General features: G+C 41.8%; 1 protein-coding gene across 3 annotated transcripts in view; it reads right to left on the reverse strand.

The window, feature by feature from the left end:
• bltp3a (bridge-like lipid transfer protein family member 3A) overlaps positions 1–18,050 on the reverse strand; it is a 125,088-nt gene that overhangs the window by 86,664 nt on the left and 20,374 nt on the right. For all 3 annotated transcript variants that reach the window (XM_072563302.1, XM_072563301.1, XM_072563303.1), the window contains exons 2-4: positions 5,033–5,195; positions 4,308–4,346; positions 3,091–3,182 (exon numbers count right to left, since the gene is read on the reverse strand). In XM_072563302.1, coding sequence (XP_072419403.1) covers positions 3,091–3,182; positions 4,308–4,346; positions 5,033–5,195 — 294 coding nt within the window. The remainder of the gene's footprint in view (positions 1–3,090; positions 3,183–4,307; positions 4,347–5,032; positions 5,196–18,050) is intronic.

The following is an 18,050-nucleotide window of genomic DNA, read 5'->3' on the forward strand; positions in this document are numbered from 1 at the left end:
ATGTACAGACTGACAAGTCTTCATGTCCACATGGACTTCACTCTAATGTCTTTAGAGGTGGCTAATGGAGAAAACAGACACATTGAAGTTAACATTCTAAACTTTACTAGATCTATAAAAGTTTCACTGAACTGGAAAGGAGCAAACACCTCTTTCCATTCAAGAAACAACAGGAAACTACAGGTGAGTTAACTTGATGTTGGTCATTGGGAAGGTGTCGGAATCAGTCATTAAGGAGATTAAATATGCACACTTACATAAATGCAAGATAATTGGGAAGGGCCAAATTCTGGCATATGGGTCAAGATTTATTTCAGATATAGGGCGGCATGGTGGCTCAGTGGTTAGCACTGCTGCCTCACAGCACCAGGGACTCAAGTTCAATTCCAGCCCGGGGGGGACTGTCTGTGTGGAGTTTGCACATTCTCCCAGTGTCTGCGTGGGTTTCCTCCGGGTGCTCCAGTTTCCTCCCACAGACCAAAGATGTGCAGGCCAAGTGAATTGGCCATGCTAAATAGCTCATAGTGTTAGCATTAATCAGAGGGAAATGGGTCTCGGTGGGTTACTCTTTGGAGGGTCAGTGTGGATCTGTGGGAACCAAAGGGCCTGTTTCCATACTGTAGGGAATCTGATCTCATATCTGGCGGTCATGGACAAGTCGGACCAAAAGGTCTATTCCCATGCTCAGTGAATAAGAGTCAATGTATTTTGTTTACTCTTTGAAAGAACTCCAACAAATATGTAACATGTACTGTGGACTACCAGGAACTTGTAGAGATACTGCACTGTATCTCCAGAAGGCATGCAATGAGGTATCACAAAAGATGATTGCACAAACTAGGACCTCATGGTGTAGGGGTAAAATATTAGCATGGATAGAAGTCTGACTGACTGGAAGAAAACTTGGTTTCAGTGCGATTGGCAGGATGCACTCAGTGGAACACTGAGGTCATTACTGAAACTTCAGCTGTTCACAATTATTGTCAATGACTTTGATAAGGGAAGCAAGATGCTCCTGTGGTGTAGTGGTAGTGTTCCTACCTCTTGACCAAGAGGGTGGTGTTCAAGTCTCAGCTGTTTGAGGGGTGTGTTATAAGATGTTTCAACAGGTTGAATAAAAAAAGCTAAATATGGGGAGCGAAGGCATGATAGCTAAATTCACAGATGTCGCAAAGATAGGTAGGAAATCATATTGAGAAAATAACAAAGGAAGCTGTAGAGAGATAAGGGTAGGTTGAGTGAATGGGCAAAAAGCTAGCAGACGGAGTAGAATATAGGAAAAATATGAAGTTGTTCACTTTGACACAAAGAATTTGAAAAGTGGAGTTTTGAACAGAAAACAACAGTAAAATTCAGGATGCAGAGGATTTGGATATTCTCATGCATAAGTTGTGAAATGTTAGGACGCAAACACAACTACTAAAAAGGAGAGTGGAATGTTATTCTTTGCTATAATATGATTTGAATGTAGATGTATGTAAATTATACTTCTATTACCCAAACCATTGGTGAAAACTCAAAACATTGTGCAGTTACTTTTTTTTATTGAAACAAAAATGTAAACACATTGGAGGCAGTCAGAATAGGTTTCATGGATTGATACCTGTAATGAGCAGGTTTTTTAATGTGGATAAGTTTGATAGGATGGGCGTGTTTCCATTTGGGTTTACAAGAGCAAGGGGTGACTTGATTAAAGTTTACAAAGATCTTAAATGGACTTGACAAGGTGGATATGGAAAGGATGATTCCTGTTGTGAATAATTCTAGAATCAAGGGTCAATGCTTATAACTGAGGAATTATGGTTTTCAGACAGAGATAAAGAAAAAGCTTTTTTTGTTATGTTTGTGCACACACTGCTTGAGAAGGCAGGTTCGTTGAATTTTCAAGGTAGATTTGATTCTCTTGCCTAATAATCAAAAGTTATTGGGTATAGATGGCAAATGTGGAACTCAAAGAAAACAGAGTAGCTATCATCTCAGGGAATGGCCTACTTCTGCTCCCAATTCCAATGTGCGCAAAAAATATTACAATTATTTGGTTAAACAGTTCTGGTGTCAACTGCCTGAGGTGTGATGTGAAGGTCAACTGATTAACATGTCTACATGAATGCCAAGGTATTTCATGTTGTTATGGGGAAGAGCAGACGGGAAGGCATCTTTCACTTCATGTTATAGGTTCGAAACACAGGCAGCTGTTCCAAGATTTCGGCAGGCAAAAGCAGTCAGTTTTTTTAAGATTAGATGCCCTACAGTGTGGAAACAGACCATTTGGCCCAAGTTCACATCGACCCTCAAAAGAGTAACCCACCGACACCCATTTCCCTCTGACTAATGCAACTAACTCATTTAGCATGTCCAATCCACCTGACCATCTTTGGAGTGTGGGAGAAAACACATGCAGACATGGGGAGAATATGCAAACTCCCCACAGACAGACAGTCGCAAGAGGCTGGAATTGAACCTGGGTCCCTGGCGCTGTGAGGCTATAGTGCTAACCACTGAGCCACCATGCAGCCCTTTGCAGCTAGATGCTGGAGGGAGATGGTTTCCAGTTAACGAAAACACATCTTGCTGCCATTCAAGGATGGCGAGATAAATTCTGGCAGAGGTGGGAGAAGAAAAAGAATCAGCTGAACAGGCTTGAATGCAGGCATTAGGTAGATTTGAGAAAATTTTTAAAATTAAAGGAAGCACTTGAAGATAATTGCTGAAAGTTATTACTCAGGAAAGCAGACATATGGGAGCCCACTAGAAATTGGAATAACTGTACTGTGTGCATGTCATAAAAGGACTGTAATTCAGTGGAGAGTGAAACGTGAGAGCTATATAAAGGGAATGCTTCTCTCTGTATTTCACAATTGTCAACAAAAAGAAATTCAGCCAAGAGTGTTTTGAATTACTGCATCTATTGTTCTAATAAAAAAGTCTTGAAACTGGAGATATTTGTGTCATTCGAAGTTCAAGTTCAGGAAATTCAAATCTCTTAAAACCAATGTGCCTGTAGTGATCTTAACTTTTGGTTTGAAAAATAAATTGATCACTTTTATAAATAGACTCCCATGTACTGTGGACCAAGTATAATGCACTGACCTTTGACCTGCTGTAATGGCAATTGGAGATGGTCCATTTGGAGGTCGAGGTTCCTCACAGGTTCTCATTTCTACCTCCACTTTATCAAGGAACTGGGGGAAACAGGTGGAGAGGTAAATATACACTTAAAATTGTGATTGAATGGCAATTACATGTTTTATCCTAAAAGTCCACAGGAATAATACATACAACTAAAACTCTCCATTAATCTGCAGTACATACACAGGGGTCAAAAATGTCCTTTTCATACTTGCAATCAGTAAGCAAAACTAATGGTTCAGATTCTGCATTTCCCGAACCACGGAAACAAGTGGGTTATTGCAGGAATACTTAATTGCATCATTACTATTCTGACCTCAATCCTGAAAAACTAAAACTCGATTTCTGACACGCAGATGCATTTAACATTAATCTTCCTCATTGGATCTCTCTTAATCTACCTCACTTAGAGGATTTTTAAAAAAAATATATAACTACTTAATACACTCGATCAAGCTGCATATCATTCAGCCCATTTTAATGATTTTACTGCCACACAAAAAAAAAAGAACTCCATTCGGGTACAAGAACGCAAAACACATTCCATAACTAAACTCTATGCTTGACTTGTCCAAATTTGATTTTAGCCATTGCATGCTGCCACAACGCTCAACATAACTAATATTTTAAGAACCAACCGCTGCTACTTAGAACACAATTAATCTTTATTTCAAGGGTCAAGGCATGCTGGAGGGCAGCAAACAAATCAAGGGCAACACTTTATATGAGAACTCTTATCAAACTAAAGTAGTACAGTAAATTAAAACCACTAGAAAATTTTTTATTCATGCAGACCAGAGATCACAAAAAAAGAGGAGGTGGTGGCATAGTGGATGAGTAACCCACAACCTCAGGCTCCTGGGGGCATGTTTGATTCCCACCCTGACAGATGGTGAAATTTGAATTCACTAAAATAGGGACCATGTAACCACTGCCTATTGCTCTAAAAACCCATTTGGCTTACTGATGGCCTTGAGGGAAAGAAATCTCATCCATAGCCAGTCCGGCATGTGTATTTGTCCTAACCACTTGCAAGGACTCCTGGCTACTCACTGGCTAATTCGGGATGGGCACTAAATGCTGGCCTCGGCAGGTACACTTATACCCCGTGAGCAAACAGAAAATGTTACAATCAGTGCTGGACAAAACAAATTTCTTAATTTGGAAATCTGACTTACCAGACAAATGGGGTGAGTCTTCAGCTTGGTCCATTGTATCTAAATAAAAGAACAAAGGTTTAACAATTGCATTTTAGATACATTACAATAAGGATCTATTTGCAGTTTTTGATCCTAAAAGGATAATATTACATTACTGTATACAGTATTACTGGCCATTTCATATTTTAAGCCAAGGTTGGAGGTGTGCATATCACAAATTGAAAATTGCTTCCAGTAAGAAGTGTTCATTTAAACTATCTTAACTATGTCAAGTTTTAAACCAAAAAAATGTATCAACCAAGATTCCTAATTAAACACAATTATTTATGACCAAAATAAAACTTATTCAATGAAGAAGCGATGATTGGTCAACTTACTTACAGTAAGGAACACATCATTAAAATGTTTAACGCTCAAAACAGCCCCAGGATGTTCTTGACTTCATCACACTGCTCACCCTATGGTCTGCAATGTTCTGCAACTACTTCAAAATAGCTTCAAGTCCATGTGAAATCACATGACAAATCCATGTTATTTGATGCTAAGAGTAAGTTCAGTTTATTTTTCCTGGTGTACAGCAGAAATGAACACACATACTTTGAGAATGGTATCATACTAAAATTTACTTCCCATCTCTCCCTACTCTGCCAAGAAACTTAGTGGATCATGTTCTTTGGAACATGCATTGTTGTAGCACAATACTAACACCAAGCTAAGTAAAAGCCTGAATATGCTCTACTTACTCTAATAGCTGCCCTGTTGCAGTATACCCTGGTAATAGCCAGCCAAGTGGGCAGATCCAGCACATTTTGCAGCACTTCCTCATCCAGTTCCAGGTTTGTCAGTTGACCTTCTCCTTTTAGTGTACTTACATTGATTTTGTCAGGTGAGAGATTCTTTGTAAACCTGAAAATATGAATTTAAGCTATTACTTTAACGGTTTTAAGAACTCTAAAAATATTCTAGTCTATTATTTAAAACATCCACTTGCAAAAGAAATGTGAGAATATTTCAGTAGCATTGTTCACACATTAAGAAAATCGACATGGAAGGGATGGATAAAGTGAAAGGGGAAAAAACCTTGGAGGAAATTTTAAAAAAAAACCACAAAGCCATGAAATGAAAATTCTGCTCTGGCTGATAACAAGCTTGGAGATTGGATGGGCATTTAACATGCAAACATAGAAAACTGAAGTAAAAGTTGGCCATGCAAGCCTGCTCCACCATTCAATGTGATCATGGCTGATCATCAAACTCTGTACATTATTTCCACTTTCTCACCATATCCTTTGATGCCTTTAGCCCCAAGTATAACTGACTCAATGAAACATTGAATTTTTGACCTCAACCAATGGCAGAGAACACCACAGGCTCACCACTCTCTGGGTCAAGAAATTTCTCATTTTAGTCCTAAATACCCTCCCCTGCATCCTTAAGACTGGTAACTCTTGGTTTTGATTTCTTCATTCATTGGGAATATCCTTTCTGCATTTCCCCTGTTCAATCTTAGACCATAAATAGGAAGAGGAGTAGCTGGTTTGGTCCATCAGTGGGATCACTGATGATCTGGCATTTTTGGCATCAACTTTCTTGCCCTTTCACCATTACCCTCAATTTCTCTCCCAAATCATGAACTTGTCTCAGCCTTAAGAAACACTCAGACTCTGCCTGCCCCAGTTCCCTGTGACAATGAATTCAAAGGCTTACAACCTTCAGGAAAAAAAATTCCTCCTTATCTTAATCTTAAATTCGCACACCCTTATTACAAGAATGTCCTCTGATTCTGGATTCTCCCAGGAAGGTAACAATGTCAGCATCTACCCTGTCAAGCCTGTTAAGGAGGCAAGGTGGGAGGTAAGCAGGGAGAGAGGTAGAGAAGGAGCGAGATTATATTTCTGAGATGAGATATGGTGGGTAATGGCATTAAACAGCTATGCAAATATGGCTTCAACTCCTTAATCATTTCCTGAAGACAAGACAATTTCCCAGTCTGCACAAAAGTGTAAAATTTAACCTACATCATTGAAATTGAATTCCAGAATTTGACAAAGTGGAAAGAAATGTTTTTCTTTTGCAGTCACCACTTCCCTCCCAGAAAGTGAATTAAAAAATACTAACAAATTCTTCTTAGCACTTTAAATTTAAATAGGAATTCAGATTTGTTCTGTGCAGAAGTTTTGTTATGAATTTAATCCTATTGCAGTTTGTTGATAAGAGTGATGTGAGCAAAGAGATCAATCTGAGACTGGTACAGTTGAGAAAAGGAGAGTGTCAAACAGTCAGGGCAGGCAGGGACAAAGCAGAGAACATGGTAGGACTGATAAATTAAACTGCATTTATTTCAATGCAAGAGGCCCTTACAGGGACGGCAGATGAACTCAGGGCATGGTTAGGGACATGGGACTGGGATACCATCGCAATTACAGAAACATGGCTCAGGGATGGACAGGAGTGGCAGTTTAATGTTCCAGGATACAAATGCTACAGGAAGGACAGAAAGGGAGGCAGGGGGAAGGGGAGTGGCGTTTTTGAGAAGGAATAGCATTGCAGCTGTACTAAGGAAGGATATTCCTGGAAATACATCCAGGGAAGTTATTTGGGTTAAACTGAGAAATAAGAAAGAGATGTTCACCTTATTGGGATTGTATTATAGACCCCCTTATAGTCAGAGGGAAATTGAGAAACAGATCTGCAAGAATAATAGGATGATTATGGTAGGGGATTTTAACTTTCCAAACATAGACTGGGACCACAGGTAGATAGGATAGTGAAGGAGGCATTTGGTATGCTGTCCTTTATTGGTCAGAGTATTGAGTACAGGAGTTGGGAGGTCATGCTGCAGCTGTACAGGTCATTGGTCAGGCCACTATTGGAATATTGCGTGCAATTCTGGTCTCCTTCCTATTGGAAAGATGTTGTGAAACTTGAAAGGGTTCAGAAAAGATTGACAAGGATGTTGCCAGGGTTGGAGGATTTGAGCTACAGGGAGAGGTTGAATAGGCTGGGGCTGTTTTCTCTGGAGCATCAGAGGCTGAGGTGTGACCTTATAGAAGTTCATAAAACCATGAGGGAAAAGATATCCTATCCATGCCCATGGGGTGGGCAAATCCAGAACTAGAGGGAAAAGATTTAGGGAGAGAGGAAAGATATTAAAAAAAAAAGAGACCCAAGGGGCAACTTTTTCATGCAGATGGTGGTAAGTGTATGGAATGAGCTGCCAAAGGAAGTGGCGAAGGCTGGTACAATTGCAGGGTATATGAGTAGGAAGGGTTTGGAGGGATATGGGCCAGGTGCTGGCAGGTGAAACCAGAATAGGTTGGGATATCTGGTCAGCATGGATGAGTTGGACTGAAGAGTCTATTTCTGTGCTGTAAATATCTATGACTCAGCAATCAATCTTGAACTGCAATTCAATGAATTGTTTATTTCAATCAATTATAAGTATGAAACGGAGTTGACAAATTAGAAACATTTCTCCAAAACAAAAAAGAACTTCTGTAGCATTTAACATGCCATGCAATCAGGTAGCAACATTCTAAGAGCTTAATGCTATTAGCATGCTGATTTGTCTTGGAGAATACATTCCCTGTTTACTCTGTACCAAGTACAGCATTATGAAAGACTGGAAACTTTTGTCATCAGTGCACGTGGGTGTTAGTCACAAGCGTACCCAGCAACCACCTTTATTTCAATTAAAGACCCATTGACAGTTTGGCTCTGATCAGATTATTCTCAGTCTGAAACACCATCCTTCACGCACGGCAAATTAATGCTGAAAATCCTGCAGCTGACATCTTACTCAGTGTAATGACAATCTTTGCTCACTAGACTAGACTGATGGAATCAAACAGGGTGGGTTTGAGAGTCATCACGTCTTGTACTCAGTCTGAACTGTCCAAATGTTAGATGATCAGTAATCAATGAGAACATAAGTAATGGAGCTAATTCTAAACCCTCAGATAAAACAGCCATAACAAAGTTGAAAAGTTGCTTTCCAATGCTAAAAACAGCTTCCAGAAGGAATTTGAACAGTTCTTGTTAAGATCAACTATTTTAGTGTCAATTCAAATCGATCCAGGGAGTGAACACCAAAATCCTCAGCATCTGCAGGAGTTAGGGGCATGGCCTTCCTGTAGATCACAAAAAAATGAGGAACCACTTATCGACCACAAAGGACCACGTGATCCGATCAGACAAGTCAAAGTCAGAGATGTCCAACGTAGAACCAGATCCATTGGACCAAATTGTTCATGCCAACCAAATATCCTGAAGTAATCCAATCCCATTTGCCACCCCTTGGCCCATATCTCTCTCAACTCTTCCTATTTATATAGCCATCCAGATGCCTTTTAAAAGTTGTAATTGTACCAGCTTCCACCACATCCTCTGGCAGCTCATTCCATATATGCACCACCTTCTGCATGAAAAGGTTGTCCCTTAGGTCCCTTTTATCTCCTTCCCACCTAACCCTCAATCCATGCCCTCTCGTTATGGACTTGCCCACTCCAGGGAAAAGACCTTATCTATTTATGCTATCCATGCCCCTCATGATTTTATAAACCTCTATAACGTCAACCCTCAGCCTCTGACACTCCAGGGAAAACAGCCCCAGCCTATTTAACCTCTCCCTATAGCTCAAACCCTCCAACCCTGGCAACATCCTTGTAACTCTTTTCTGAACCTTTTAAAGTTCAGCAACATTTTTCCTATATGAGTCAAATGGGGATTTTTAAAAAAAAAGCATCTGAGCTGACCTCAGAAGTACCTAGTACATAGGCAGCAATTCTGCAAATAGTGAGAAACATACATTGCAAAAAGCAAACATCACTGAGAACTATAGCTGGCTCGCACTATTTCATTTGCTCCGAAATCCAAATTGATACAAAAGCTGCTATATGAACTCACTTTATTCCACACAACCTTAACTAATCAGCACATCAACATGCCCCGGAACCAACTTGATCCCAATTAGAATTTCAAAACAAACATCTAAGACACATAAATAGTTCTGGAAATTCCGAGTAATAGAACATAGAACATTACAGCACAGTACAGGCCCTTCGGCCCTTGATGTTGTGCCGACCTATCATACCAATTTGAAGCCCATCTAACCTACACTATTCCACTTACGTCCATATGCTTGTCCAATGAAGACTTAAAGTTGGCAAATCTACTACTGTTGCAGGCAAAGCATTCCATACCCTTACTACTCTGAGTAAAGAAACTACCTCTGACATCTGCCCTATATCTCTCACCCCTCAATTTAAAGCTATGCCCCCTCGTGCTCACCGTCACCATATTTGGTGAAAGGCTCTCCCTGTCCACCCTATCTAACCCTCTGATTATCTTATATGTCTCTATTAAGTCACCTCTCAATCTTCTTCTCTCTAACAAAAACAGCCTCAAGTCCCTCAGCCTTTACTCGTACGACCTCCCCTCCATACCAGGCAACATCCTAGTAAATCTCCTCTGCACACTTTCCAAAGCTTCCACATCCTACTTATACTGCGGTAACCAGGACTGTACACAATACTCCAAGTGCGGCCGCACTAGAGTTTTGTACAGCTGTAGCATAACCTCATGGTTCTGGAACTCGATCCCTCTATTAAGGAAAGCTACAACACTGTATGCCTTCTCGACAACCCTGTCAACCTGGGTGGAAACTTTCAAGGATCTGTGTACCTGGACACAGATCTCTCTGCTCATCTACACTACCAAGAATCTTACCATTAGCCCAGTACTTTGCATTCCGGTTACTCCGACCAAAGCGAATCACCTCACATTTGTCTGCATTAAACTCCATTTGCCACCTCTCAGCCCAGCTCTGCAGCTTATCAATGTCTCTCTGTAACCTACCACATCCTTCGTCACTATCCACAACTCCACCGACCTTAGTGTCGTCTGCAAATGTACTAACCCACCTTTCTACGCCCTCATCCAGGTCGTTTATAAAAATGACGAACAGCAGCGGACCCAACACCGACCTTTGCGGTACACCACTGGTAACTGGACTCCAGGATGAACATTTCCCATCAACCAGCACCCTTTGTCTTCTTTCAGCAAGCCAATTACTGATCCAAACTGCTATGTCTCCCACAATCCCATTCCTCCACATTTTGTATAATAGCCTACTGTGGGGAACCTTATCGAATGCCTTGCTGAAATCTATATACACCACACCAACTGGTTTACTCTCATCTACCTATTTGGTCACTTTCTCAAAGAACTCAATAAGGTTTGTGAGGCACGACCTACCCTTCTCAAAAACGTGCTGACTATGCCTAATCAAATTATTCTTTTCTAGATGATTATAAATCCTCTCTCTTATAACCTTTTCCAACACTTTACCAACAACTGAAGTCAGGCTCACAGGTCTATAATTACCAGGATTGTCTCTACTCCCCTTCTTGAACAGGGGAACCACATTTGCTATCCTCCAGTCTTCTGGCACTATTCCTGTAGACAATGACGATTTAAAGATCAATGCCAAAGGCTCGGCAATCTCCTCCCTGGCTTCCCAGAGGATCCTAGGATAAATCCCATCCGGCCCAGGGGACTTATCTATTTTCACTCTGCAGGATTTCTAATACCTCTTCCCTGTGAACCTCATCACACCTAGTCTAGTAGCCTGTATCTCATTTATGTCCTCGATAATACTGTCATTTTCTAGAGTGAATACTGTTGAAAAATATTCATTTAGTGCTTTCCCTATCTCCTCTGACTCCACACACAACGTCCCACTACTATCCTTGATTGGCCCTAATCTTACTCTCGTCATTCTTTTATTCCTTAAATACCTATAGAAAGCCTTAGGGTTTACCCTGATCCTATCCGCCAACAATGTCTCATGTCTCCTCCTGGCACTTCTGAGCTTTCTTTAGGTCTTTCCTGGCTACCTTGTAACCCGCAAGCGCCCTAACTGAGCCTTCACATCTCATCCTAACATAGTTAAAAATCACACAACACCAGGTTATAGTCCAACAAGTTTAATTGGAAGCACACTAGCTTTTGGAGGGACGCTCCTTCATCAGGTGATTTGGAGCGTCGCTCTGAAAGCTAGTGTGCTTCCAATTAAACCTGTTGGACTATAACCTGGTGTTGTGTGATTTTTAACTTTGTACACCCCAGTCCAACACCGGCATCTCCGAATCATCCTAACATAAGCCTTCTTCTTTGTCTTGACCAGAGATTCCACTTCCTTCGTAAACCACAGCTCCCGCGCTCTACAGCTTCCTCCCTGCCTGACAGGTACATACTATCTAGGACACACAGTAGCTTTTCCTTGAATAAGCTCGACATTTCTAATGAGCCTATCCCCTGCAGTTTCCTTCCCCATCCTCTGCTTTCTAAATCTTGCCTAGTCGCATCTAATTGCCTTTTCCCCCAGCTGTAACTCTTGCCCACTGGTATACACCTATCCCTTTCTATTACTAAAGTAAACTTAACAGAATTGTAATCACTATCACCAAAGTGCTCACCTACTTCCCAGTCTAACACCTGGCCGGGCTCATTACCCAGTACAGAATCTAATGTGGCTTCGCCCCTTGTTGGCCTGTCTCCATACTGTGTCAGGACGCCCTCCTGCACACACTGGACAAAAACTGACCCATCTATAGTACTTGTAGTATAGTGTTCCCAGTCAATATTTGGAAAGTTGAAGTCCCCCATGACAACTACCCTGCCTCTCTCACTCTTATTGAGAATCATCTTTGCTATCTTTTCCTCTACACCTCGAACTATTCAGAGGCCTATAGAAAACTCCCAACAGGGTGACCTCTCCTTTCCTGTTTCTAACTTCAGCCCATACTACTTCAGTTGACGAGTCCCCAAACATCCTTTCTGCAACTGTAATACTGTCCTTGACCAACAATGCCACACCTTCCCCTGTTTTACCATCTTCTCTGTTCTTACTGAAACATCTAAATCCTGGAACCTGAAACAACCATTCCTGTCCCTGCTCTAACTATGTCTCTGAAATGGTCACAACAGCGAAGTTCCAGGTACCAACCATGCTGCAAGTTCACCTACCTTATTCCGGATGCTCCTGGCGTTGAAGTAGACACAGTCCAAACCAACTTCTCGCTTGCTGGTGCCATATTGTGTCCCTGAAACTTGATTTTGGACCTCCCCACTCTCAACCTTTTCTATACTCGAACTACAATTTTGGTTCCCATCTCCCTGCTGGATTAGTTTAAACCCACACCAATAGCCTTAGCGAACTTCCCCCCCCCCCCCCAGGATATTGGTACCTGTCTGGTTCAGATGAAGACCATCCTGCTTGTAGAGGTCTCACCTACCCCAGAAAGAGCCCCAATTATCCAAGAATCCAAAACCCTCCCTCCTGCACCATCGCTATGGCCACATGTTCAACTCCTCTCTCTCCCTATTCCTTGCCTAGCACGTGGCAAGGGCAACAAACCAGAGACAACAACTTTGTTCGTCCTAGCTCTAAGCTTCCATCCTAGCTCCCTGAATTTCTGCCTTAAATCCCCACCTCTCTTCCTACCTACGTCGTTGGTGCCTATGTGGACCACGATTTGGGGCTGCTCCCCCCCAAGGATCCCAAAAACACGATCAGAGACATCACGAACCCTGGCACCTGGGAGGCAACACACCAACCGCGAGTCTCTCGTCCACACAGAACCTCCTATCTGTCCCCCTAACTATAGAGTCCCCAATGACTACTGCTCTGCTCCTCTTCCCCCTTCCCTTCTGAGCAGCAGGGACAGACTTTGTGCCAGAGCCCTGTACCCCACTGCTTTCCCCTGGTAAGTCGCCCCCACCGGAATATTTATTGTTGAGGGGAATGGCCACAGGGGATCCCTGCACTGCCTGCCGGTTCCCTTTCCGTCCCCTGACTGTAACCCATTTGCCTTTTTCTTTTACCTTAGAAGTGACTACCTCCCTGTAACTCCTCTCAATAACCCACTCTGCCTCCTGAATGATCCAAAGTTCATCCAGCTCCAGCTCCAGTTCCCTAACGCGGTTTTCGAGGAGCTGGAGTTGGCTGCACGCCCCACAGATGTAGTCAGCAGGGACACTAGTGGTGACCCTTACCTCCCACATTCTGCAGGAGGAACATTCAACTGCTCTCACCTCCATTTCCACTATTCTAAATTCTCAAAGAGACTGTTGAAAAAAATAATTTTAAAAAACTCATTACCTTATCAATCTAGCGCACAGGTCTTTTATTTTGGTTAGAGGAGGAGGATGGGTGGGAGTAGTGTTTTGGGTAACGCAACCACACAAATATATGACTTCCCAGAAGCCCTTCGCTCCTCCCTCGCACCTCTCGGCAAATGGAGGCCCGACTCCCGAGGTAAGTCCCTTTTAATGCGGGAAAACTCACCCTTCCCGGCAGCCCTCGCGTCACCTCTCCCTCTCTCCTTGTCAGCTTCTTGCAACTCTGGCCTCCAAACAGTTCCATGTCTCCTTTACATAAATCAAGCCATTGGTGTTGTAACCAGAAACCTTGGATATTGGCACACCACAATTACTATCCCTTGACAAAATCTGGCAATATCATTAAATCCAGAGACCAAAAGAATATCACTACCAAAACGATGACCAGTGCAGATGATTGTTGGACAGAGTACCAGCTCATCCACTTGTCAAATACCACCAAAAGGTAGCTGAAGACAAATGCAACACTTCAGAAAAAAGCTCAATGTTGAATGTCTTAAGAGCCAAGCAGACTAGCAAACTTCCAAAAAAAAAACGTCTTCCCCAAAAGCTCCAAAAGGTAAGTTTAAATGGAGTGGAGAAAAATCTGGAAAAAGCTGTAGACTGGCATAATCACATTTCCGACAAGCCCAGGAAACCCCCAAGACCGGTTTGATGACAACGACCACATCATCCAAGAGGAGGAAAGATCTCTGCCTGGCAAAATGACATTGATTTGCTGGTAAGGAGGCCATCTCATCAAACAAAGGCAAACCTACAAAGAAGAACTAGGAAAAATTAAGGACATTTGGTGAATTCAGCATTAAAGGAGCGGAAACCTCTTGCTGAAGAGCCCCTGGGGTTTTCTTGCTTGTCACCAAGGCAACATAGTGACACAAAGATTTAAATAGCAGCCTGCAGGACAACTGTCTCACACAAATGGTGGTATGTAAATGGAAAGAACTGCCAGAGGAAGTGGCAGATGCAGGTATAGTTGCAATATTTAAAAGTCATTGGACAGATACATGACTAAGGAAAGGTTTAGTAGGATATAGCAGGCAAAATGGGACTAGTTTAATTTGGGAAACCTGGCCGGTATGGATGAGTTGGACCAAAGGGTCTGTTTCCGTGCTATATTATTCTACGACTCTGTGACAAGACACTTGGCCTCAAACCACTGCATAGCAAGGAGAGCAAGAGCGAGAGACAGAGACATAGAATAAACAGAGAACATGTTAAAAAGAACTCAAACTGTGATGCCATATTCAATGAAGACATGTTTGAGGGAATCCCCAACTCCCAAAGTTTATCATGGACTTTTACCTAGTGAGGCAGAAGTTGAAGCTGCCAATAGACATACGAAGAATAGAAAAGCCACAAGAGTCAAGGGGATTCCAACAAAGATTTTGAAGTAGGAGGAGCAGAACTTACATGACATCTCCATCAGCTGTTCCTGAAAATCTTGGAAAACAAAATCCCTGTCAATCTCAGGTATGCTGTCATCGCCACCATCTTCAAAAGGAGGGAGATAAACATGAACTGGGGTACCAAAAGGAAACTCCATCACCAGGAAGATCACCATCTGAATCCTGCCTAGGCATTTTCTCCCAGTTTGAGAGAAAATCTTTTAAATGCCAGTGTGACATCTAACCAAACTGGAACCACGAACATGATTTTTATTGGTCAGCAACTCCAAGAGAAATGACAAGAATACCAACCACTCTGTGCGGCCTTAATTGATTTGACCAAGGCTTTTGACTCAGGCAATCAAGAAGTATTGTGGCAGACCCTGTCAAAGGCTGGCTTTCCAGTGAAATTCATCAAAACTTTATTGTCTCCTCGTCAACACTGTCGACAATGATAAGAAAGCGATTGCTGATGATTTTGGATGGAAGTGGGATCAAACGTATACAATGTTCAGTGTGTTGCTTGAATTCTCTGTCACATGTAGTCGCCATTCGTCATGTGAGGTGGGTTATTTTGCATGTCTTGCAGACAGTTTGCTCAGGAAATGCCACCATGAGAAATTTTCCATGCACTTTCCAAAAAAAAAGGAACATATAGGTTTCACTCTGAACACAACAGGATTTGCTATTCAGCAAAGAGACACATGGCCAAGCAGGTTCCTCTCTAACTGAATGAGATAAAACAAGCACTTTCTAAAACCAGCCCCTGTTCCAAACAACCCAACAAAGTCACTTCCACCAGTCATATAAATGCTACGAAATCTGAATGCAAAAGACTTTCAATTATCTCTCAGGAAACCAGACCATTGCATTTCCAAAAAAAATAAACTTGAAATAAACCCACAATGCTTCAAAATGTCAATCTCAAGAAATATTAAATGTGAAGGATCGTCATAATTAGATCCAGACTAACTGATCCACACCACCATCAGCGAGGTAAACTATGGCAGGCAATGTTTCATTACCATTAGGATTGATAGGAACAAACTCAGAAGGCAGCAGCACCTTCCAAGAGATATCACAGAAACCAAGGTGAAGGATGAATTCTGACAGCTCAAAAGGAAAAAAAAACACAGCTAATTTTAAAATCTTGCTTAATTATTTGTGGTCTTCAAATCAAATTGATGGACTATCAAATGGATGAGGACGACCTGTACACAGTTGGGTGGCAATGACAAAATTTGAGGGTGAAAAAAAGACAACTGTCACATTGCAGTGTGAGCATTTGGAGGCACAGAGAAGCAAAAACAAGGCTTTATAACAGACAGTTAATACCATTGGTTTACTGTCTCAAGGCTGGAATGATTCAATTCTTGGTCAAGTTATAACTTCTCTATATTACAGCCAGAATACATTGGTTGTCAGGTACTTGGGAATTTCTGTGGGCCATAAAAGATGTTAAATAAATACAAATTCATTTTTCTTACCTAGATTAAACAGATTACATTGGCACTGGTCATGTCAGCTCTTTCCATTATTAATTACAGTGATTACATGGGTAATTCATGGAGTATTTAGGGAACGTCTGCCTTCATGATCTCTGGATTCAGAAGCAATTTAAAGTCAATGTAAAACTTACAACAATGTATGGATCCGCGTTTTTCGAAGCAGAATGAGATCATATTATCAAAAAAAAGGGTAGAATGCTTGTTTTAATGTCTCATTTGAAACAAAGTGCCTGAAGCAGGGCAATATATGCACAACTTCAAAATCTCATTACAACCACTTTCCAAGAACTGGCAAATGAAGCTGTGCAAGCAAATAATTTATTGGATGGAAGCAGCAAGAGGTCGCAATAAGATGTGAGAAAGACAAAAACTAACAGTACGCATGACCAGACCACTCAAAACATTGTTAAGCAAGCAGTCCCAGGCCACAAGTTAGCTAGGTTGACTACTAGATTTTAAAAAGAAAAAATTATTCACACAATTACACAATGAAACACAAAAAACAGAATGAAGAATGCCTCCAGAACTCAGTGCCTCTATACACAAGTCCTAAAACCCCTTTAAACACCAGTATAAATGGAACGCAGCTCCCTGTTGAACTTCTCACCAGTTCAAGACTGAACTAAAACCACTCCCCTTTCATTATACAGTCACTCCTAAAACATGACCACTTTGGCCCGAAGTCTCTTTGTTTACATATAAACAAAAGGCCTCAAAATCCTTTTCATCTCTATCAAAACAGACTGATTGGAGCCCGGCCTGGTTTACTGCCCCTCTGAAAAAAAATCAAGGACAGAGTCGCCTTGAGCCAAGGAACAGCTTTTAGAAAAAAAAAGGACTAGCTTTGTGTCACAGAGCGCAATTACAAGGTAACAACTCTCCATAGAGGAACATTGACTCAAACATTTTGCATTTGCAATTAAATTGTTACATTCAAGACAGTTAACCCAAAAACCAAAACAGAATCAAGCCTGTTTCACACCCCTGATTACACAGTCTATTGAAGATTCTGACCCCGGAGACCGTATGGAGCCAAGACTACTTCTGTAACAAATTACCCCACATTAAAAACCATTCATCTCGTTTCCAATGGTTAGAAAAGATATTAAGCTAATCAAGCCCACAAGGAAACATCAATGAAACAATAAGCCTGGAGACTGATGCAGAGGCTTGGGAAGCCCTGCAACTAGTTCAAGTATCGGCTCCAATCTTACGTCCAGGGACATGTGGATAGCACACTTCAGAGAGTCGAGATAAAGCAAGGATGATGAACCCCCTAAAGACATTGCAACCAACCATGCCAAGAAGATTACAAATCAGACTGTGCACTTCAGGCTGATGGTTGTCCTCGGGTAAGACAATGGTGGAGGGGTTGGCTTTTTAATCAACTTGTGGTGCACAGACATTGCAACCCTGGGCAGCCATTCTCCTCAAACCTTGAATTCCTCACCATCAAATGTTGACCCTTCTATCTACCACAGGAATTTACCACTGCTATACTAACTTGCTGTGTACATACCACCACAAGCAAAGGTAGAGGAAGCTCTGGATATGCTGTACTCCACCACGAACACTCTGGAGACAGAATACCCAGAGGCCTTGTTTATTGTAACTGGCAACTACAATCAAGCCAATCTAAGTGTTGCCGAAGTACCTCCAGAACATTACCAGCCCCACCAGGGGCC

The sequence above is a fragment of the Chiloscyllium punctatum genome, chromosome 45 (genome assembly GCF_047496795.1).
Source record: "Chiloscyllium punctatum isolate Juve2018m chromosome 45, sChiPun1.3, whole genome shotgun sequence".
In the NCBI taxonomy this organism is placed as follows: Eukaryota; Metazoa; Chordata; class Chondrichthyes; order Orectolobiformes; family Hemiscylliidae; genus Chiloscyllium; species Chiloscyllium punctatum.